Raw genomic sequence first — 24,779 nt, 5'->3', positions numbered from 1 at the left:
TTGGTTTCCAGAAAGGTTTTTCAACAGAAAATGCCATATATGCTTTCACCAGTCAAATTTTGAATGATCTGAATAACCGAACACCACCCATTGGGATTTTTTGTGATCTCTCAAAGGCTTTTGATTGTGTAAATCATGAAATTCTGCTAGACAAGCTCAAGTATTGTGGCATGAGTGGGACAGTGCACAAATGGTTTAATTCGTACCTAACTGGAAGAGTGTAGAAAGTTGAAATAAGTAGTTCTCGTAACATGCAAAGATCAGCACATTCCTCAAACTGGGGAACTATCAAGAATGGGGTTCCACAAGGGTCAGTCTTGGGTCCTTTGTTGTTCTTATTATATATTAATGACTTGCCATTCTATATTCATGAAGAAGCAAAGTTAGTTCTCTTTGCTGATGATACAAGTATAGTAATCACACCTGACAAACAAGAATTAACTGATGAAATTGTCAATACTGTCTTTCAGAAAATTACTAAGTGGTTCCTTGTAAACCCAGTGTAAATAAGTTACTGAATATGCTAAGGCAGCACAACTTCCATCATGTAAATTCAGAACCAACAAGACTACAAGCGTGCTTGGATAATGCTTTTGTCAACTGCGCTCGTGATATGTACTCCACCAAGGTAAATGAATTTGTTTTCTCAGACCACTCCATGTTAACAGTAGAGTTAAGACATTTTATAAAAGGGGATGAGAGCAAGGCTGCACAGAAGTTAACAAAATCTAATACCTTAATATTAACAAAACACAATCTCATAAAACTAACACACCAGCTGAGCATAACAAACTGGGACAAATTATTTCAAAACTGTGATTCCAGTGCCCAAACAGTTTATGAAACATTCTACAATTACTTAACACGTATTTTAAAAGCCCATCTTGTTCAAAAGAAATACCATAAAACAAGAAAGGGTAAATTTTGGAACACCAAACAACTGGAGAATCTAAAAAATAAGCTACTGCTGTTGAAGCGCCTTGCCAAAGTAAACAATTCTAATGAAATTAAGGATCTTGAAAAAATCACTAAGAAACTGTATAAGAAAGAGTTGCAATTGGCGAAACTAAGATACAACACAAATTTCATAAAAAATAGTAAAAACCAATGCAAAACAGCCTGGTCAGTAACTAATACTGTTAAAGGTGAAGTCAGAAACTTCGACAAGACAGTCCCAATACCAGCAGATACATTCAATAAATATTTTGTAAGCTGTGCTGATGCTATCAAAAAGCTGAGCAGAAAACTCAATGTAACATGTATAGATTATCTGAAGAGAGCAAACCTAAATCATAATAGGGCCAGATCATCATTGAAACACTTCAAAGAGGTATGCCAACATGAAGTTCTTAAAATAGTCAAAGAAATGAAAAATTCATACAGTACAGATATTTTTAATATGTCAAACAATCTATTGAAAGAAATCATACATTACATTGCAGCACCATTAACATATTCTATAAACCTGTGTCTCATCGAATTTTCTCCTGATCCTCTCAAACTATCCAAGGTAACTCCAGTCTTTAAGAAGGGTGTCAAATCAGATCCTGCAAACTACAGACCAATTTCACTAATTCCAGTACTAGGAAAAGTCTTTGAAGGCGTAATATATAAGCAGATGTATGAGTACCTAGAACTAAATGGTATGTTAAGTGCATCACAGCTTGGTTACAGAAAAGGAAGGTCAGCTATACATGCCATAGAGCTCTGTCAGAGACATTATAGCAGCATTTGAGGACCATGTGCACGCACAGGTAACCTTATGTGACCTGAGCAAAGCTTTTGACTGTGTTGACCACTCACTTCTGCTCTCTAAACTTGAGTACTATGGAATATGTGATAAAAGTTTAAAACTCATCAAATCATACCTCAATATAAGGAACTAGGTGGTGAGTTTAGGAAGTCATCTGTCAAACATACTCGAGGTTCAACATGGAGTGCCACAGGGATCTAAATTGGGACCACTTCTTTTCCTTGTACACATAAATGACTTACCAGGAAATATAGATGTAAAGACATATATGTATGCAGATGACACAACTTTTCTATCTATAAACCATGTACTTGATAACCTTGTAAGTGATATGAAATTGGTAAAAGAAAATGCAACATCATGGTTTAATGCCAATGGTCTGCTATTAAATGAGGAAAAGACCCAGAATATGTGGTTCAGTCTATCAAAGACTACAAAAATAGAAAAACAAAAGGCAAAGTTTTTAGGTATTGTACTTGACAACAGTCTAACATGGAACTCTCATGTTGATCTCATAGTGGTTAGGTTGTCAAGAGTTATATATTTGTTGAAGAGACTGATGTGTTGTGTGACATTTGAGTACGTAAAGACAGCGTACTTTGCCTTTTTTCAATCTGTTTTAAGGTATGGGTTAATACTCTGGGGAAACAGCAGAAAAATAAATGAAATTATGGTGATACAGAAGAAAGCAATCAGAGTAATGGCTAAGGTAGATAAAAGGACACACTGTAAACCATTGTTCATTAAATATAGAATTTTAGCAGTAATTAATTTATATATTCTTGACAGTGTTAACTACATACTTGCTGAACTACCTAATTTAAGTGTAACAAATGAAAGGCATGGCTACTATACAAGAACGTGTACTTGTCTGCTGTTGTCACAAAATACATTAGCTAAAACTAACAATAGTCATAAGTATATGGCAATTAAAATATATAACAAATTGTCTAAAAATGGGTCAATCAAGCCTGACAAATTATTTAAAGACAATGTTCATAACTTCTTGTTGACTAATCCATTCTATTCATTAGAAGAATTTTTAGAAATGCCCAATATCAACTTAAATATGTAAAAATTTATTTTGTAAAATTAATAGGTTAAGTGAACTGATGAAGTCTATTGCATATAACAATGCTGAATGACTAATAAAGAATATGAATCTGAATCTAACACATCTTCAGTTTTCTTTACCATTCTCCTGTAAGCCTATATTATTCCTGTCAGCAACTTGGATGTGTGATTGCGTAATAATTCTCACACTTGTCAGCTCTTCCAGTCTTTAGAATGTGTGGATAATGTCTTACCAAAAGTTAGATGGCGTATCACAAGACTTGTACATTCTATTCTCCAAAATGAATAGACATTTCGTTTCCCCTAATGATTTTAGAAATTATGATGGAATCATTATCTGTTCCCTCTGCCTTACTTGATCTTAAGTCTTCCAAAGCTTTTTCAAATTCTGATCCTAATACTGGAAGCCCTATCTCTTCTATATTGACTTACGTTTCTTCTTCTACCATGTCATTGGACAAGTGTTCCCTCTCATAGAGGCCTCCACTGTACTCTTTCCACCCACCCACTCTCTCCTGTGCATTTAACAGTGGAATATCAAATGGCTCTGAGCACTATGGGACTCAACTGCTGTGGTCATCAGTCCCCTAGAACTTAGAACTACTTAAACCTAACTAACCTAAGGACGTCACACACATCCATGACCGAGGCAGGATTCGAACCTGCGACCGTAGCAGCAGCGCGGCTCTGGACTGGAGCGCCTAGAACTGCACGGCCACCACAGCTGGCCAGTGGAATATCCATTACACCTTTAACATTGCTTTTGACCTTCCTATAAACTGAGTCAGTCCTTCTGACAGTCATTTCTTTTTTGATTTCTTCTCATTTTCCATGCAGCTATTTTGCTTCAGCTTCCCTGCAGTTCCTATTTAAATATCCTGCATTCCTGTAACCCCATGGCTTCAGCCTTTGTTAGCCCATGTCCTTCACCTGCCTATCCCTTTCCCTGCTCCCATTCCAGCCCTACACAGCATTCCATTCCTTCTCTGCTCTCAGTCTGGCACTACAGGGCCTTGTGTTCCACCAATGCACCCACAGTCATTTTTCCCTTTCCTCTGCTTCTCTCCCTTTCTGCATACCCTCCCCTCCCCCCTCTGTCCTCTCCCCCCAACCATCCAACTGCACCTACCTGCCCTACTGTGTCCCCACCATGTCCTTGCTTGCTCCCACAAGCAGCACTTTACTGTCCCCCTCCCTGCACCAGCTTCCTCCTTATATTCACCACCCAGACTGCTTCTCCAATCATGTGCAGTTATTCACAGTGTGGTCACAGAGGCTGGCCAGAGACAGTAGTCATGAGAATGTGAGTTGTGCATGTATGAATGTGTGTGTGTGTGTGTATGTGTGTGTGTGTGTGTGTTGTCTTCTTTAGAAGAAGGCCTTTTGGCCAAAAACTCACATGTTTAGCAGTCTTTCTATTGTACCTTTCTGTGACTCATCATCTCCTCTCTATGGCGAGTAGCAGTCTATCCTTTTCCGTAATACTGTCATTATTCCATTCCCAATTTTCCATTGTTTGAATTTGCCTAACAGCTTTTCTTCCATCTTGTAACCCATTGCTGTTACTCTTTGTTGCTGTTCTCTAATGCATTACTTTACTCAATGTCCTTCCTTTTATTTCTCTCCTTTCCTGTGTTTTACCTGTTGCCGTCCAAACCACACAACAAGCTTTGACTTACAAGCCACATTATACCAACATGGCTAGGTGACCACGCTGATTGTCAGTGCATCATCTCATGCCCCATATTACTCCTGCCAACATAATTAATTGTATACCTCCAAATTAATCACTCTTCTTGCCTCACTCTCAGCATATTTTTGCATGTTATTTTCTATACCTTCTTGTGCCATATGAACATGTTGTACCTCATCCTACCAATCCCCTCTGCAACCCCCACTCCACTCTTTCTCTATTCTTATTCCAGTATGCACATACTAACCTCACCTAATCCAGTCACATCTGCTGTCCTCCTACTTCACACATATCCACCTACCAAGCTCCACCCCACATTATCGTCTTTTTATTTGTTTTTCTTTTTGATCTCGTTGTATTTTCACATCAATTTTAGCAAATTTTTGCCTTTCACTATCGGCTCTGCTCCCTCATGTATCACCGTGTTTCCTCATACTTCATGCATTCTGCCCCTTTGTGATTTTTTCGAATGTACTTTATGTATTTTGCATATTTTACAAGGTTTTTACATGTATTTTTATGTTATTTATGTATTTTTATGCTTTTTTATCTTCCACCAAGTATCCTCGCTCCTTCCATCTGCACCAATATAGAAAAGTTTCCTTATACTTAGCGAGTACCCATTTGTATATAATGTTCCTACAATGTAACCTAGCTCATGGAATCCCCCCAAATGACCTTGCTGTTAAATTATCCATCTATAGCTGCAATCCCTCCTTTCACAATGACTTCCATCAGTTCGGATACTGCCAGTTCTTAGCCCTCAGCAACATAGTCCTGCAGAACCATGTAAATCAGACCCAAAGCTCTTCATAGTATCTCTTCTCCAACCAAAAAATTCTCCTGTTCTGCACTCCCATATTCCTGTATTCCACCTCTCAAACAGGGACTAGAGCAACATGCACAATGCCACCTCAAAAAACTCTCCAACTGTTCACTTCCTACTCCCACCTTGAACTACCATTATCTATCACCTCTAGCATGTTTTAACACTTCTACTTAGTTATTATCTACTCGTCAGTAAGATAATCCTCAAAACTTCGAAGACAGATGAACTGACTTATTGAAAGTGCATGTTGTCTGATGTTATCTAGAATCATAAGCAGAAGGTTAAAACGAAAGTTTTCTCCACATAACTGAAATATTCGTAGATTGCCTGGATCTTCATGATGTGTGTGGTGTACAGTTAATGTGATTGGTTCCAGTTTTTAAACATTTATTCTTCCGTTCGTAACACCTGATCAAATCCATAATGACACATTGCAAAGAGGTCGAGTTGTACAGTATGTCTTCAAAAACAACTGACTGGTTCACAAATAAAGAAACATACTTTTTCACAACTTTAAATCTTAATGAAATAATATTCAAGTAACTAACACAGGTTACACTTCAAGATATCAGTTCAAACTGCCCGTCCCAGCAGTCTCGCTGTTTCCCTATTTATAATTTCTAAATAATGGATGGTCACTTGGACCATTATTACTTAATAATGACAACATATTTTTAATCGTATTTACAATTAAAAGTTCCAAAGCTAAGACGTTCTGATTACACAGAATAATACGTCTAAAATTACAAAATTGAATAATATGTGAAATTTATAAAGTAAAAATGTTTTTAAATGTGAAAATTCCATCTAAATATGAGTACAGCAACGAACTTCACAAAATTAATTAATACACACTAATTACACAACGACTCACATTCCTAACAATAACTGAGGCTAAGAGGGTAAAATGAAACATGCCTAGAATTTTATAATCAGGCGTATATCTGGTTACGACAAAATGAGTTTAATTAATAAAGTCATTAAGACAGAATATTCTTTACAGCTTTCATCCTAAATTTACGTTTTACAGTATGTTATGTGCCTTCCTTTGCAAGCGACAGAGTAACTTCTTGAATGAGTAAACTACATTCGTAAAAGTCCAGTTATTTGAATAATTACAGTTGCTGATTAACAGCATATATTTTATTCCTACCATTTTCACTAATTCAAGTCTTTCCCATTACTACAATGAATGCCACAGTTTATTAAAATACATCGTTGTTTGTTTTATTTTGTAACAGTGTCTGCTAATTAGTCTCCAATTTAGTGTCATTTTTATGAAATTCCCAAAGCACCACAATACCCATCATTATAAAGTGACGTATTGTACTACACGATGTCAGGGAATCGAGGTTTTCATTAAGTCTTTGTATATTAAGTACATTATAATGTCCACCCTCAGTAGCTGAGTGGTCAGTGCAACAGAATGTCAATCCTAAGGGCCCATGTTGACTTCCAAGGTGGGTCAGAGATTTTCTCCACTGAGACACTGGGTGTTGTGTTGTCCCAATTATCATCATTTAATCTCCATTGACATGCAAATTGCAGAAGTGACGTCAAATCAAAAGGCTTGCACCTGGCGAATGATCTGCCAGATGGGAGGCCCTAGTCACACAACCTTTGCTTTACCTCTTTTCTTCCAAAAATGCTAGTCCCACAGAAGTAGCAGTTCTTTCCAAAGGCCTTACCTTTTGCTCAACTACCATATTAATGGAAACACTTTTTTTCCACCAACTCCACCATTTTATCTGTTAGACTCACTCCAAACCAATGTTGATTCCTAATTGAGTGAGTTCACTCCTCTGTCCAACTATGAGGGGGATCACTGCCCCCCAGACACCCTCTGTTAACATTCCAGGATGTCTTCGCCTCAAACCTTGCCTCATCATCAGTCCCAAAATTCCTCAACATGGAAATTAATCTTACATCCACAGAACTGCAGTCCACCATCCTGATGTTAGAATCCTAACAACTGACAAAAGCACAACCACTGTGGGTTTGAACTGCAGGGATTACAAATCAGAAGGACACTGCCAGCTGTCAGATTCATCCATCTACAAATGCTGCCACGGGGACACCATTCCAGAAATCCAACAGGATATCTAGTTTGTCCTCAAATTCTTAGGTCTGTCCCAGAACCTCTCCCCTCAGTCTTCTCTCTCCTAACCCCTACCATTCTCCTCACTGCTACCTTATACATGCTTCCTGAAGTCCATAAACCAAACCACTTAGGTTGCCCATTATAGCCAGTTACTGTGCCTCCACAGAGAGAACCTCTGTTCTTGTGGACTGAAACCTATAACGTACATCATGTAACCTAGCCCCCTATACAAAAGACAGCAATCATTTCTTCCACTGACTTTCCACAGTTCCTGTCCCTTTACCTCATGGCAACCTGCTTGTCACCTCTCCTTATACTAACATCCCTAACACCCACGGCCATGCTGCTATTGAACACTACCTTTCCCAATGCCCAACATGATTCCAAACTTACAACGTACTTCCTGGCCATCATGGCCAGCTATATCCTCACCCACAACTACTTTTCTTTTGAAGGCACCACCTACAAACAAATGGACATCTGCATGACACCATCCTCTGCCAACTTATTCGCAGGCCCTCAGGAGGAATCCTTCCTAACCACCCATAATCCCAAAATCCTCACCTGTTTCATATTCACTGATGACATCTTTGTGATCCGGATTGATGGTGATGACATATCCACAATCTTTTTTCCACTCCTCTGAAATGTGATCATTCCAATAGTGTGTGACATTTGTATGCAATGGGGAAGGTTCAAAAATTTTGTGTATGAGTACTGCGTGCTCTAAGCCAAAATCACAAAAATCTGTGTGTGGCCATATCTGAATCTCTGCTTGCTCACCATCCTTTCTCGATGAAAATGCACTCCAAACATGGCTCGATGAGTTCTTTGCCTCAAAATCATGTGCTTTCTACAGTTGCAGAATCAAAAAGTCACCCCACAATTGGCAGACTGTTGTAAATAGTGAAGGATAATGTGTTATTGATGACTAAAGTCTCTGCTCTGTATTTCTGTTGTGCTTATTAAACTTATGGAAAAATGCTATGAACTAAGCACCAATCCATATCTCAGAACATGAAGGGCTGTGGCTTAGGCTAACTGTAAATAATAAAATAAACATTTGTTCCATTGAACATGGGAAACTAAGCTGAACAATTAATCATAATAAATTACACAGCTAACCAGCAGATTAAGCTATATACAATGGAATAAACTAATCTGGCAGGAAATGAAATTGAGTGAGTCTGCAACTAAATTTTTAAAGATACTAATGGAAACCTTCAATGAAGCCTATCCTCCACATTACAAAAATCATTGCAAGCAGAAACCCCCTTCATGTACAGATGTATACCTGTAAGTAAACTACACAGAACATTAGTTCAACCATATAAAACGGCCAGTAAAGTCCTTCTTTCGGATGTTGTTCAATTCATGTATCACATTGGCATAAATTTGGTTTATTACATCAAAGTATTGACACTTCATTTGAATTTCTGCACTTTGTACCTTTCATGTGAACTGATCTTTGTCATTTAGTGGTCGATTCACCTGTGATAATTATTGTTTCCAGAAAAGAACTGCGTCTGTCTTACATTTCAATCAAGTTGGTGCAGGCATTCACCCATCATCTTTGTTTTTCTTTTATCCAAAAGTTGAGGTATGTGGAACAAACTTTGCTCACACTTTTCTCGTGAATGTCTGGAATACTTGATACAGAAATGTTGCTCTATTGTGATTTGTAATGCAACAATATTGACACTGTACACCCACATCTTCACCAAACATTGTCTGCTTTCAGGTGTCTGGTTCAATGCACATCTGCTGTTTACAATTGTTTGTTCAGGCTGTAACTATAGTTACTGCACTGATATCACTTATAAGTCAGGAACAAAAACCGTCATGGAAGTTTTCAGACAGTTGGTGTGTCCAATATCAGCTATTTTGAAAACAATAGCCTATTCAGCTCTGCACTGTATGGCTTCAGATCTGTCCTCTCTATTGTTAAAACGGTTGAAAGTATTGTAGCAAAAGCATATAACTGCTTTGAGAATAAGACAGTTTTGCAACACTACTTACCTGAGTAAAGCCTTCTTTATAGTCTACCTTAACATACATATTACAAAGCCATGGTGTAAGAGTGAATGCTCCTGACTTAAAGTAGCCCTAGCTAAGTTACAGGAAGCAGCTTGTGTGTGCAAGCAATAAAAAATCTGATTGTCCATCAATCCCAGCAGGAGTGCCTCAGGGGTCATTTCTTGGATCTTTTTATTTTATAGACATGATTCGCTCATTGTATTGCTTTGTGAAACAGTGCTGCACTGATGACACATGCAACCAGCAGCAATGGAGATAATGCAGCACTTGGTTTAAGGCAGATGCACAGCAGGTAAAAGATACAAAAACTGAAGACATGCAGTTTAATTTAAATGCACTAAAGTAGGACACTAAGTCAGTAAAACTTCTTGTTTCTCGTATTGCCCAAAGTCGTAATAGGAAACTTGTACAGACAAACAATGCAATACTCTCCCCTGGATAGCATACCTGTTGCCCAAACTGAGGGGCAATATCAGCAAAATGATCTTATTATATGTAGAATTTGCCTTTTCTGTTCACATCTGTCCTATGGAATTCTGTTGTAGGAAAATTTCAGTGGTGCAAAATAATATTTAGATGGCAGAAAAAGGGGGTAGACATGTTGTGGGACTCGCACCACAAGAATATTGTAGAAATTACTTGTTTTCATCCCATTCAGCATGTCTTCCCCAACCTGGGATTCTGGGTGGCTTTTCTGTAACTTTCCCCATTTCATAAATGTTGCCAGTCCATTTTCTTTATCCATTTGCCTTTGCTTCCAACCCTTCTGCCGGTAGAAGGAGCCACTGGCTCTGAAAGCTTGTACATTTTCATAACTTTTATATGCATTTTTTCCAGCTAGCCCTTGATGAGTAGATTTTTTTTATCTGTCCAGTTACATTTTAGAAATTACTTGATATTATGACAGTGGCAAGTTTATACCTGGTCTATCTTAAGGAAGATATAAATCAGGTTAATCTCAGGAACTAAGTACATTAGCATATCACAAGTAATGCTTGTGCAATTGATATGCCCTACTTCAAACTGGTAAAGATCCACTACAGTTATGAACATCTTAGCATCATTATTTTTAATAAACTCCCAGAAAGAACCAATACATTGTGTATGAATATATTCAACATTAAGATTGAAAAATGGATTAAAAATAATATTACACAGTGAAATAATTTCAACACTGCGTAATAGAACTTCTACATTTATGATGATAAATCATTTAAAATAATAAAATGTAATACTGTACAACATGTATTGTTAAACAAATCAGTATGTAACATGAAAAGTCTAGTATGCAAACAATGATTACTTATTGTGAATATACACTCCTGGAAATGGAAAAAAGAACACATTGACACCGGTGTGTCAGACCCACCATACTTGCTCCGGACACTGCGAGAGGGCTGTACAAGCAATGATCACACGCACGGCACAGCGGACACACCAGGAACCGCGGTGTTGGCCGTCGAATGGCGCTAGCTGCGCAGCATTTGTGCACCGCCGCCGTCAGTGTCAGCCAGTTTGCCGTGGCATACGGAGCTCCATCGCAGTCTTTAACACTGGTAGCATGCCGCGACAGCGTGGACGTGAACCGTATGTGCAGTTGACGGACTTTGAGCGAGGGCGTATAGTGGGCATGCGGGAGGCCGGGTGGACGTACCGCCGAATTGCTCAACACGTGGGGCGTGAGGTCTCCACAGTACATCGATGTTGTCGCCAGTGGTCGGCGGAAGGTGCACGTGCCCGTCGACCTGGGACCGGACCGCAGCGACGCACGGATGCACGCCAAGACCGTAGGATCCTACGCAGTGCCGTAGGGGACCGCACCGCCACTTCCCAGCGAATTAGGGACACTGTTGCTCCTGGGGTATCGGCGAGGACCATTCGCAACCGTCTCCATGAAGCTGGGCTACGGTCCCGCACACCGTTAGGCCGTCTTCCGCTCACGCCCCAACATCGTGCAGCCCGCCTCCAGTGGTGTCGCGACAGGCGTGAAAGGAGGGACGAATGGAGACGTGTCGTCTTCAGCGATGAGAGTCGCTTCTGCCTTGGTGCCAATGATGGTCGTATGCGTGTTTGGCGCCGTGCAGGTGAGCGCCACAATCAGGACTGCATACGACCGAGGCACACAGGGCCAACACCCGGCATCATGGTGTGGGGAGCGATCTCCTACACTGGCCGTACACCACTGGTGATCGTCGAGGGGACACTGAATAGTGCACGGTACATCCAAACCGTCATCGAACCCATCGTTCTACCATTCCTAGACCGGCAAGGGAACTTGCTGTTCCAACAGGACAATGCACGTCCGCATGTATCCCGTGCCACCCAACGTGCTCTAGAAGGTGTAAGTCAACTACCCTGGCCAGCAAGATCTCCGGATCTGTCCCCCATTGAGCATTTTTGGGACTGGATGAAGCGTCGTCTCACGCGGTCTGCACGTCCAGCACGACCGCTGGCCCAACTGAGGCGCCAGGTGGAAATGGCATGGCAAGCCGTTCCACAGGACTACATCTAGCATCTCTACGATCGTCTCCATGGGAGAATAGCAGCCTGCATTGCTGCGAAAGGTGGATATACACTGTACTAGTGCCGACATTGTGCATGCTCTGTTGCCTGTGTCTATGTGCCTGTGGTTCTGTCAGTGTGATCATGTGATGTATCTGACCCCAGGAATGTGTCAATAAAGTTTCCCCTTCCTGGGACAATGAATTCACGGTGTTCTTATTTCAATTTCCAGGAGTGTATTAATGTAATGTGTAAAGTCTGATGTATGAATGTAAAGTGTTTTTGTAATTATAGTTGTATATTAACTTTGAAACCACTGATAAAATGCAAAACGCTCAAAGGTGAATAAATTTATCTGTTATAAAACTTTTGTTTTGAAAGTATCTCAGGTACTATCACACTTACCAACAAATACAAAGTACTGACCAAAGTAGTGAACTGTGACAGTGCCAATGGGACATAGTTCATTTGTTGAAAAGCATACACCAGGCTAAAGATGACGCAAAAAACAAAGGTCCTCCTGGGTATTTGACATGATTTATTCCAGCATTTACAAAGCACGACTACAGAGACATCTTTGGTTAAACATAGTGACCAAAACTAAAAACAAAGAATAAAGAACACTAGACTACATAATGTCTCATAAACTTCTTTGACAAGTGGCACATTGCAGCAACATAATTTTCCACTATCACTATAGGATTCGCACACACATGACACCCCAACCATGTAACCACTTGATTGCAGTTGTATCACCTCTTGTGGCATCACCGGTGCCATTGTTTAACCTTGGCTGCATGGCATCTGCTCTTGGGTATATAATGGGAAGCTGTACTGGCCTGTCTGTGTTGGCTTGTCCAGCTACCTTGTCTCAGCTGGTGGAGGTGGTGCTACAAATGGGCTTTAGTCTGTCAATTTAAGTCGTTGTCAGGTTACCACCAGCGTCCACCTTTAATTGTTTGGTGTCCCTACTGAGCACGTTTTAGGGTCCATCATAACGTGGCTGTAACGGTTTATGCATGGCGTCATGCCAAATGATAATTTGTTTGCGTCTTGACAACTCATGGCATAGAAATGAACCATGAGAATGCCATTTCTCAGTGCCATGGGGCGAAGTTGCCATATGTGCGACCACAGTTTCATAACGAGGTCCGAGGCCTCAATCATATGACTCGAAGAACTGTCGAAAAATTCACTTGGCAGATGAATCGTTTGTCCATATACCGTCTTGGCTATCGTGGCTCCAATATCCTCCTTTATAGCTGCATGGATGCCCAGTGGAACGATAGATAGTCACCTGGTCCAACTTTGTGAGTTGTGACAAAATAAGGACGCCTTTAACTTTTGATGCAGACATTCCACAAGTCAATTTGCTGCTGCTGGTTGGTACACTGTGGTTGTAATCTTCTTTGTTCCTAGTGGCGAAGTGAGGGCCTTGAACAGATGTGAGTAGACTTGTCTACCATGACCTGTCTTTATGCACAGCGGAATCCCAAAATGGAAGATCCACCAACGTAAAAACGTGGTAGCTACAGTCTCTGCTGTGATGTCTGGCATGGGAAAAACCTCTGGCCAACGTGTAAATCAGTTGATTGTGGTCAGACAGTAGGTAAACCCTTCAGATGGAGGGAGAGACCCAATTATATCCAAATGGCGAATATGCTCGAAACTGGATGGTAGAAGTGTCCCGAACAGTGCACGAACATGCCGCGTAATTTTATTGCACTGGTATGTGGTACACTGATGTACATAAGCCTTGTAGTCTGCATTCAAACTCGGGCACACAGGAGTTCATTTAACCAGCTTGGTGGTTCCACGGACTCCTGGGTGTGACTGCTCATGCAATGAAGCAAAGGCTTTCTAGTGAAAACCCTATGTCACAAATGGACGCGCTCTTGATGTTGACGCATTGCAGTACATACAGACATTTGTTGCAGGCAGCGGAAGACGCTGGAGCTGTAGCCCAGCAGGTTCTGCCAAAATCTCTCACAGCTCTGTAGCAAGCTGTTGTGCTGTTGCGAGGGCCTCATCGTCCACAGTGCTTGCGATCTCTTGAATGCACAATAGAATATCATCTGGCACATTCTTCTCACTGTCGACGTGTACAATATCGGTTGTGAATTGTCCTATGAAATCTAAATGGCGGGGCTGGTGTGGTGAGGATTTGTCAGGCTTTTGTTGAAATGCATACATGGGATATTTGTGGTCTGTAACCAGATTGAACAGTTGCCCCTCAAGCATATACCGGAACTTCTTAACAGCGGCGTATGCATCTTACAGCTCCTGGTCGTATGCAGACCAGTGTTGTTGTGCCAGCGAAAGTTTCTTGCTGAAAAACGCTAAGGATTGCCAGCACTGGTTCGTCTGTTGTTACAACACGGCACCGACTGCTGTTGCAGAGGTATCGACCATGAGGGCGAGAGGTGCTTGTGGAGCTGGGTGAGCCAACAGTGTGGCATCAGCGATAGCAGATTTCACCAAAGCCTCTAGCATTCTATCAGTCAACTTCACTTCTTCACCAAGTTTATGCGGCCCTCGTAGACACTCGTTTAAAGGCGCCACCGATAAGGCATGGTTATGGACAAAAGACATATAAAAGTTCATAACACATAGGAATCGACATAACTCACGTATTGATTGGTTTAAGGGAGCAGGAGGGGAGAGGGGGGAGAAGGGATCGAAGTGCTTGGTCATCAGTCCCTTGTTCCTATATAACAAGTCCACGAGGGAAGGAATGAAACAAACGAGACTTATCGCACAAAACCGTAAGAAAAGGAAAACCACAAGAACTACAGAAGGGCAACAAACACTGCAATGAACAAAATAAGACAAGGAAACTACAGAGAAACGCAAGAAACAGGTAGAAGGGATTAAAACGGTAGAGTAGACGACCGTGGCTGGTTGATCACAAGTTTAGAAAAGGATGAGGCAGCCACTCTGCAACACATTAAACTTCCAGTTTAAAAGCACACTGGGGTAGAAAACACAGATTGACAAAGGACTGCACTAAAACTTAGAATGATAAAACCCCTCTCACATATAAAACGTAAAACTAAATCAGCCAATGAGGCATTATCAACTAAAATTAATGGTAACGAGTCCGATGACTGAAAATTCCGCCAAGGGCAGCTAGAGCAGGAAAGTGTAACAGAATGCGGGCCACTGTCAAACGGCCGCCGCACCATCTCTTGTGGTTGCCATGTTCCATGGGTGTTGATGGTGTGGCCCAGGAACTGCACCTTTGGTGCCCCGAAAACACAGTTACTGGATTTATAGCAAACCATGTGCACGAAAACGATCGAAAAGCTGGCGTAAATGCTCCAGGTACTCTGTCTCTGATCTGGACATCACTAAAACATTATCGATATATAACACACAGAAATCAAAATCACGTGTCACTTCGTCCATAAACCTGTATAAAGTTTGGTCATTTTGCATAGGCCAAATGGCATCCTCCTAAATTCAAAAAGTCCTAATGGAGTATACACCGCTGCTTTGGGGATGCCCCTGATGCGACTGGTATTTGGCAGTAAGCCCGTTCTAGATCTACACTCATGCTCATAAATTAAGGATAATGCTGATACATGGTGAAACAACGCTCTAGTGCGCGGTTTGCGGGTTTAAATAACCTCGGGGTATGACTATGTGGTGCATTTGACCTGCGGCCGTCGCACAGTGGCACTGGCAGCAGTCCACATACGCAGAGGTGTGCTGGTGCATGTCAGAGTATGGTGCAGCGAGTAAGTGTGCAGACGTTTTCAGACGTTCTAATGGTGACTGTGTGTTGAAAATGGCTCAAAGAACACATATTGATGACGTTTGAGGTGTAGAATACTAGGGCGACTGGAGATTGGTCAAACAGATCAGGTCGTAGCATGGGCCATCCATGTGTCACAAAGTGTGATCTCAAGATTATGGCAACGATTCCAGCTGACAGGAAACGTGTCCAGGCGCTACAGTACAGGACATCAAAAGTGTACAACACCACAAGAAGACCGATATCTCACCATCAGTGCCCACAGACGGTCATGGAGTACTGCAGGTAGACTTTCTCGGGACCTTACTGCAGCCACTGGAACAGTTGTCTCCAGACACACAGTCTACAGACGATGGAGACCTGCAAGCTGCATTCCACTGACCCCTGGTCACAGGAGAGCCCGTAAAGCCTGGTGTCAAGAGCACAGTACATGGTCATTGGAGCAGTGGTCCCAGGTTATGTTCACAGACGAGTCCAGGTACGGTCTGAACAGTGATTCTCGCCGGATTTTCATCTGGCGTGAACCAGGAACCAGATACCAACCCCTTAATGTCCTTGAAAGGGGCCTGTATGGAGGTCATGGTTTGATGGTATGGGGTGGGATTATGATTGGTGCACGTACACCCCTGAATGTCTTTGACAGAGGAGCTGCAACAGGTCAGGTGTATCGACACCTCCTTTTGCACCAGTACGTCCGCCTTTTCAGGGGTGCAGTGGGTTCCACCTTCCTCCTGATGGATGATAATGCACGGCCCCACCGAGCTGCCATCGTGGAGGAGTACCTTGAAACAGAAGATATCAGGCAAATGGAGTGGCCTGCCAGTTCTCCAGACCTAAACCCTATCGAGCACGACTGGGATGCTCTCGGTCGACGTATCACTGCACGTCTTCAAACCTCTAGGACACTTCAGGAGCTCTGACAGGCACTGGTTCAAGAATGGGAGGCTATACCCCAGCAGCTGCTCGATCACCTGATCCAGAGTATGCCAACCCGTTGTGTGGCCTGTGTACGTGTGCATGGTGATCATATCCCATACTGATGTCGGGGTACATGCGCAGGAAACAGTGGCGTTTTGTAGCACATGTGTTTTGGGATGGTCTTCTCAACCTACCACCAATACCGTGGACTTACAGATCTGTGTCGTGGGTGTTCCCTATGTGCCTATGCTATAAGCGCCAGTTTTATGTAGTGCCAAGTTGTGTGGCACCACTTTCTGAAATTGTCCTTAATTTATGAGCATGAGAGTTTATTAGAGAAGATGCATTTACCGTGCATTTTGCCTGCAAAGTCCTCGATGTTGGGCACAGGGTATCGATCGGGAATAGTCTGTTCGTTGAGCTGACGATAATTGACACAGAGTCACCATCCATCAGTTTTCTTTAGCACGACGTGGAGAGGTGAAGACCAGCTGCCACTAGATGGTCAGTAGATTCCCTGCGCCAGCGTGAAGGAGAACTTCTGTTTTTCTTCTTTAAACTTATCCAGTTTCAAACGCCGTTGTCGTGCGTGGATCGGTGGACCAGGAGTTGTTAGGATATGGTGTACTGTGTTGTGTTGTACTGGTGCAAGCGTTGGTGACTGCCGGGTAATCTCTGGATATTGCTGTAGGACAGCGATATACGGTGAATCACTCGTTACTGTTCGTATTCTGGCTCAGGCATTGTGATAAAATTGACCCTGACTGCTTAGGGTGGTTGTCGTGTCCAGAAGACGGCGGTGTCTGAGGTCTGTAACTAGTGCAAGGTGCGACAAAAAGTCTGCTCCCAATATCAGATGCACTACGTCGGCGACTATGAATTGCCATTCGAATCGACGTCGGCGACTATGAAGTGTCATTCAAATCAGCCATTGAGAGCTAATGTCACCCGTCCATATGTTTGAATGGTGGGGTCATTGGCAGCAAGCAGGTGACAATCTTCATAAACCTGAAGATTAGTTAGCTATTTGGCCCGGTAAACTGACACATCTGCTCCAGTATCTACTAAGAACGGTTGTTTCGTGTATTGCTCGGTGATGAAAAGGGCGACGGCTGTTAACTGCTGATTCAGTTGCCATCATCACCGAGCCCTTGTCGTTGCTTCCAATTTCACATGGCGTGTTACATGTCTTGGCTTCTGTGTCAATTGTTTGTGATACCAACATACTACCCTCGTTGTTGATGGCGAGCGGCTACGACCCAGTGTTGAGCTATGGTGCTGGCGTCAGTTGGTACTTGCACGCAGAGCCGCAATCTGTGCTGTAAGCTCTTCCAGTTGTGCTTGTAGCGATGCAAATGTTGCTGTGGCGGGACTCTGGTTGCGGTGAAGACGTATACATTTCCACCACACGGTCGGCCGTCAGCGCAAGTGCGTCAAAATCTCCCGCACACACTGTAAGTATCTTTTGTGCGTCCGCGTGCAGGAGTGACATCGGGATGCTTCTCAATATGTCATCACTGACTGCACTATTTGCCAAAGTGCTCAGACGACGTAATAACTGTGACGGCGTGCGATCACCGGGCTCTTCCGTGTGCAGCAACTTCACCAGTCTCTTGGTCTCTGTGACAGGCGTTGCATTAGTGTGATTTTAATTGTTGCGTACCGTTCCGTGGTTTGGAACGCGGCTATGGTATATTGTACTTCGCTGGCCATCTTGTCATTTAGTGCCGCAGCGACACAGCTGTACTTTGCCTCGTCGCCGGTGACATGCGCCGACACAAACTGGTTATCCAATTGAGCAAGCCGGCCGAAGTGGCCGTGCGGTTAAAGGCGCTGCAGTCTGGAACCGCAAGACCGCTACGGTCGCAGGTTCGAATCCTGCCTCGGGCATGGATGTTTGTGATGTCCTTAGGTTAGTAAGGTTTAACTAGTTCTAAGTTCTAGGGGACTAATGACCTCAGCAGTTGAGTCCCATAGTGCTCAGAGCCATTTGAACCAACCAATTGAGCAAACCAAAGCATTGGGCTTTGTTGCCAAAAGTGAGGCGGTTTCACGGATATGCGGCCGACTACCGGGATCGCTGGCATCTCGCTTGTGGCTGCTGGTTCCGACATGAGTATCGTCTAGTCCCCTCTGTAAGTTGCGTGAGAAGTATGTGGCGCTGCTGGCGCGTTCATTACGCGTGTACGTCGCGGCACGGAAGGTTTTCGCATACGCTGTAGCTGACGCGGTCGTTTAACTCGTTGAACGTCGCGATCACGTCGGGGTCAAACACTAAATGGTGGATATTTGACAAAATTTATTCCAACATTTACGAAGCGCACCTACAGAGACAATGCATAAAACACATCTGTGGTTACACATAGTAAAAGCAAAGAATAAACAACACTATGACTACATAACGCCTCATAAACTTCTTTGACAAGCAGCACATTACAGAAAGATAATTCTCCACTATCGCAACAGGCGTATTAATCGGTGGCATTTGCTACATACAGAGACGAGTGGAACTTCAGTAAGGATGCTGTGTCACACAGTGTAATCAGTCATCCCAGTAGCCATTCAGACAAATGTGTGAATGTCACAGTTAAATATTTTTTTCAGCTGATCTCCAATATCATGAAGTTTTATTTGACAGCCCGCATCTCGTGGTCGTGCGGTAGCGTTCTCGCTTCCCATGCCCGGGTTCCCGGGTTCGATTCCCGGCGAGGTTAGGGATTTTCTCTGCCTCGTGATGGCTGGGTGTTGTGTGCTGTCCTTAGGTTAGTTAGGTTTAAGTAGTTCTAAGTTCTAGGGGGCTGATGACCATAGATGTTAAGTCCCATAGTGCTCAGAGCCATTTTTTTATTTGACAAAGAAGGATGAAAAGACTAGATAGTTGCTTTTCATCTGAAGAAATGTTAATGATCCTGTGACCGAGTACAAGCAGGGTCTTACTGAGGACATGACAACATAGGGCCTGTCAGGCACGGAGGAGGCACAAAAACTGACAAAAAACCCAAGAAAGCCAATTTAAGAATTAACTGGAGAGGTGTGTGGGTTCTCCTACTCCTCGTGTTATCTCCTACCTGTGAGAAGAATTCCTCCGCTTGGACCAAGAATGCAAACGCACGCTGTTGTCATATTGTTATTTTGTCCTGGTAGCATCACAATACCAATTTGGTAAATAGGCATAACATGGGTTATGCCTCAACAGTGCACTCATTTCGTACAGCAGCTGCGTAAACAGCTACCTCATGTTCAACAATCGAGTTTTTGCTGCTACATTGCTATGGTATTGTAGGTTCTCAAAGGTTGGCGAGTGGTTGCTGAAAAAAAAATACCATTTCACCAAAGGATTCAGACTTTTATTGATTTCTGCCAACCGAAGACTGGAGTGCAACAGTTTAAGCTACAATGATTCAAAATATCTGATAGAATCTTAACTGAAACGGGAAACAGATCTCACATATAACACACCATTTCAGTTCACTTTAATTTCCTCTCCAGAGCCCCTTAAATAAGAGCTCCGTATCTTATATTGAAAACTATGCAACAGACTTTGGTGACGGATATGGCAGAAGTATTGATACAGCCGATATGGTTAACGAAATAGCGAGTGTCAAATTCCAGTGGAATGAGCCGTGAAAAGCACTGACACAGCTTCGAATTTGGAATTGCTTTTCTTTTTTGTTCTGAGTATCGGTTATGACGTGCTTATCCATCTTCAAAACAGCTTAGAGACATTTATGACAATTTCAGCGACTGCAGTATCTTATCAGCGCAGTTTCAGCAAAATAAAGATGATAAAAAAACTGCTTAAAGCCAGGTACACGTGAAGTAGACTGTCAAATTCGGCTATCTGGTCAATAGAACATGACACAGCTGCTAAATTTGACTTCAGTGATGCTATAACCCTGTACGCAATACTTGGATAAACGCTACACCACCAGGCTGCAGTTGGTGCTCATGCAGTCGGCTACACTTCAGAATGGCAGCAGTACGGGCTGGATACCAGAGAACGCCTGCAGTGGGTCGCAAGACCAGTGCACATGGCAGTGCATCTGCCACGCCACCCACAGGAGCCCTCTTCTGCATAGAGACAGTGCAACTGGCGCTCCTTCTCAGGTTGCATTCCACGCTTATCGTACTCTTTCTCCGTTTGTCTTTTACTTCCATGAGGATAAATAAACTTCTGTTCTTAGTGGTCTTTTGTGTCTTGCATTACGACACAAGTGGTGAGGAGTCTGGTATTCACTTGCCTGTGCTCAGTCTGTTGGTTCTTCCTTCAGTTTTGGCGACGGAGGCAATTAAAACTTAACGCTACCATCAATCTAAAGGCCAAGTGGAGTGGCAACCATGCACGCTGTGATCGTATATTCAGAGTCACCATATTAAATTCTGTACTTAGCACAAGTGATGTGTCAACCATGTAACCTGCCCTCGTATTCACAGGTACTGAGATGTCGTAGCGGTGTGCTCGTATTCCCAGGTTAGATATATCTTGCCGGCCGCGGAGGCCGAGCGGTTCTAGGCGCTTCAGTCCGGAACGACGCGCCCGCTACGGTCGCAGGTTCGAATCCTGCCTCGGGCATGGATGTGTGTGATTCCTTAGGTTAGTTAGGTTTAAGTAGTTCTAAGTTCTGTGGGACTGATGACCTCAGCTGTTAAGCCCCATAGTGCTTAGCGCCATTTGAACCATTTTTTTGATATATTATTTTTAGCCAACAGGACTACGTGTCACCTTGAATTTACCGCCAGTTTACAGTTAGGACAACTGAGCTCTGAGTAGGGTGCAGCAAACGCATGTGGTGGCTCATGTCGTTACTACTGATGTGAGTTGCTTTGAATAAGAAGAGATTTCTCTGGTGTTGGGTGGCTATCTGATGGGGTAAAGACTGCCAGCCTTTGCTAGCAAATTCTGTTGGTAGTGAGAGGTTTGTTTCCGTTAGTGTTAGTTTATCTCTTAGTGAAACTGAAGTAGACAGTTCCTGTGTACTTGATATTGTAGAGGTTATACTCGACAACTGGAATAAATTAATAATTGGTACCTTTTCCGAAAACCGCAATTTCAAAGAAAACTTGACTCTCATTTCAAATAGGTGTCCTACTCATAAAATAATCGTTGGTGGTGACTTCAATATACCCTTCATACGTTGGCGAAAAGACTTGTTTAAAGACGGTGGTAGGCACTCAAAATGGTCTGAAATCTTATTTTCCGCTCCGTTCAAAGATTTGACCAATTAAGTGGGAAAAACCTAATTTTCGACTGTTGTTGCAGTTGCCTTCCTCTGATCTGCTAAAGGAAAAAAAAAACTGGTATGTTGTGTTGGCGCAAGCCCAAATATATTTCGTGATGACTCCAACTCCGGACATGTCACAACTTTAAAAACAGTTGACTTATTTTCCTATGATTGTAGGAGTGGAATGCTTACTGAGGAAGCTTTTAACACTGTTCATTGTTGCCATGCCCCGTAGAGGGTTCTTGACGCTCTGGCCAACACAGTACACCAGTTTCTCCACTGGTACATCCAGAGGAACATCATAGTAACCATGGCCCATACATAGGTGTTATCCACGTAGTGAAAGTTGTTTCACAATTTGACGCAGCTCTATATCGAGAAATCTCGTATGTTTAGTGACAACGCACGTACCAATTCTCATCTGCTTAGTATTTAATTATTATTTAATAAGTACATTATACTCCTTTCCAGTGCGGTACGTTGATTTCTGTTTACTAGGTCTGACACGAAAAAATCACGCGTTAAAAGAAGCAACATATCTCGCATTACTTTCCAATATGGTGGCGAGTGACGAGATTAAATCATGTCAAAAAGTTAATAAAAAGCATGGAGTAATGTTAGTGTATGGGTTATGGTGTAGAAAATTCGTCTACAATGAAAGTGTAAGCCTTGGTAATATTGAAGCTCATGCCGCGGCGTTTAAAAGAGAGAATTAAGTTTTACTTGAAACCTGCCAAAAGAGATAAGGTATCAAACTTTTAAGAGAAACAGACACTGGACAATAGAAAATTAGAGAATTGTGTAAATAGTTGATTTAACTTACTACAGTTCGTACCAAATGTTGTCAAGTTAAGAACGAACTACCAAACGATAACTCAACAATAATACGCAGCTAGATATAGTTCTAGGTTTAAATCCAACTTCAGAAAAATATTTATTGCAGCTGTCAAAGTCCTTTGAGAAATGAAGCAAAGAAACCCGTGACAACCATGTGGAGAATACGGAAAGGGAGTCTACCAAACGAAAAACCGAAATTAGTGAGCAAAACGTCACGAACTTACACAACCAAAGCATAAACCAAGGACTAAACAAATGACATTTTGTGCATCAGAGAGCTCAAGACATTAACAACATTCTAAAGACGTTAAGTTGTTGCATATTGCAAATGATATACCCAAATAATTAACTCATAGATAACAACAGAACGTTACAGAAGGATTCAGTTCGAATGTAAGTAGGAAATAATCCTATGCAGCTTAAACAATTACGTACAGTGACTTAAAATGTACAAATGATATCTCAAACAAACAAAAACACGCTGTTACAGTGACATGCACTCTAAATGTAACCAGGATAACATCTAATGAAAGTGAAGCAAAGCAGTGTTACTATCTAAACAGTCATGCCAATCCCATAGACGAAAACTCAGCAAAAAATGCAGGCACACCTTTTCAAGAAATACACAGGGAACGAAGAAATGTACACTTTGTCAGTGAAATAAAACCTTTCGTGAATACTGAAGGAAAAAATATGTTAAAATTGTAGCTGAGGAACACTTGCGTGCCCACAAAAGTGCACTGTTATTGTTGTTGTGGTCTTCAGTCCTGAGACTGGTTTGATGCAGCTCTCCATGCTACTCTATCCTGTGCAGGCTTCTTCATCTCCCAGTACTTACTGCAGACTACATCCTTCTGAATCTGCTTAGTGTACTCATCTCTTGGTCTCCCTCTACGATTTTTACCCTCCACGCTGCCCTCCATTACTAAACTGGTGATCCCTTGATGCCTCAGAATTTGTCCTACCAACCGATCCCTTCTTCTGGTCAAGTTGTATCACAAACTCTTCTTCTCCCCAATTATATTCAATACCTCCTCATTAGTTACGTGATCTACCCATCTAATCTTCAGCAGTCTGCTGTAGCACCACATTTCGAAAGCTTCTATTCTCTTCTTGTCAAAAGTATTTATCGTCCATGTTTCACTTCCATACATGGATACACTACACACAAATACTTTCAGAAACGACTTCCTGACACTTAGATCTACACTCGATGTTAATTTCTCTTCTTCAGAAACACTTTCTTTGCCATTGCCAGTCTACATTTTATATCCTCTCTACTTCGACCATCATCAGTTATTTTGCTCCCCAAATAGCAAGACTCCTTTACTGCGTTAAGTGTCTCATCTCCCAATCTAATTCCCGCAGCTTCACCCGACTTAATTCGACTACATTCCATTATCCTCGTTTTGCTTTTGTTGATTTTCATCTTATATCCTCCTTTCAAGACACTGTCCATTCCGTTCAACTGCTCTTCCAAGTCCTTTGCTGTCTCTGACAGAATTACAATGTCATCGGCGAACCTCAAAGTTTTTATTTCTTCTCCATGGATTTTAATACCTACCCAGAATTTTTCTTTTGTTTCCTTTTCTGCTTGTACAATATACAGATTGAATAACATCGAGGAGAGGCTACAACCCTGTCTCACTACCTTCCCAACCACCGCTTCCCTTTCATGCCCCTCGTCTCCTGTAACTGCCATCTGGTTTCTGTACAAATTGTAAATAGCCTTTCGCTCCCTGTATTTTACCCCTGCCACCTTTAGAATTTGAAAGAGAGTATTCCAGTCAACTTTGTCAAAGGCTTTCTCTAAGTCTACAAATGCTAGAATCGTAGGTTTGCCTTTTCTTAATCTTTCTTCTAAGATAAGTCGTAAGGTCAGTATTGCCTCACGTGTTCCAACATTTCTACGGAATCCGAACTGATCTTCCCCGAGGTCGGCTTCTACCAGTTTTTCCATTCATCTGTAAAGAATTCGCGTTAGTATTTTGCAGCTGTGACTTATTAAACTGATAGTTCGGTAATTTTCACATCTGTCAACACCCGCATTCTTTGG

General features: G+C 42.2%; 1 protein-coding gene across 1 annotated transcript in view; it reads left to right on the top strand.

Moving 5' to 3' along the window:
- Nucleotides 1-520: 520 nt before the first annotated feature.
- LOC126424627 (uncharacterized) overlaps nt 521-24,779 on the top strand; it is a 98,920-nt gene continuing 74,661 nt past the window's right edge. Inside the window, exon 1 of the mRNA XM_050087396.1 lies at nt 521-628. Coding sequence (XP_049943353.1) covers nt 521-628 — 108 coding nt within the window. The remainder of the gene's footprint in view (nt 629-24,779) is intronic.

The sequence above is a fragment of the Schistocerca serialis genome, chromosome 1, assembly GCF_023864345.2.
Source record: "Schistocerca serialis cubense isolate TAMUIC-IGC-003099 chromosome 1, iqSchSeri2.2, whole genome shotgun sequence".
Taxonomy (NCBI): Eukaryota; Metazoa; Arthropoda; class Insecta; order Orthoptera; family Acrididae; genus Schistocerca; species Schistocerca serialis.
This window is presented reverse-complemented; position numbering and strand designations above follow the sequence as displayed.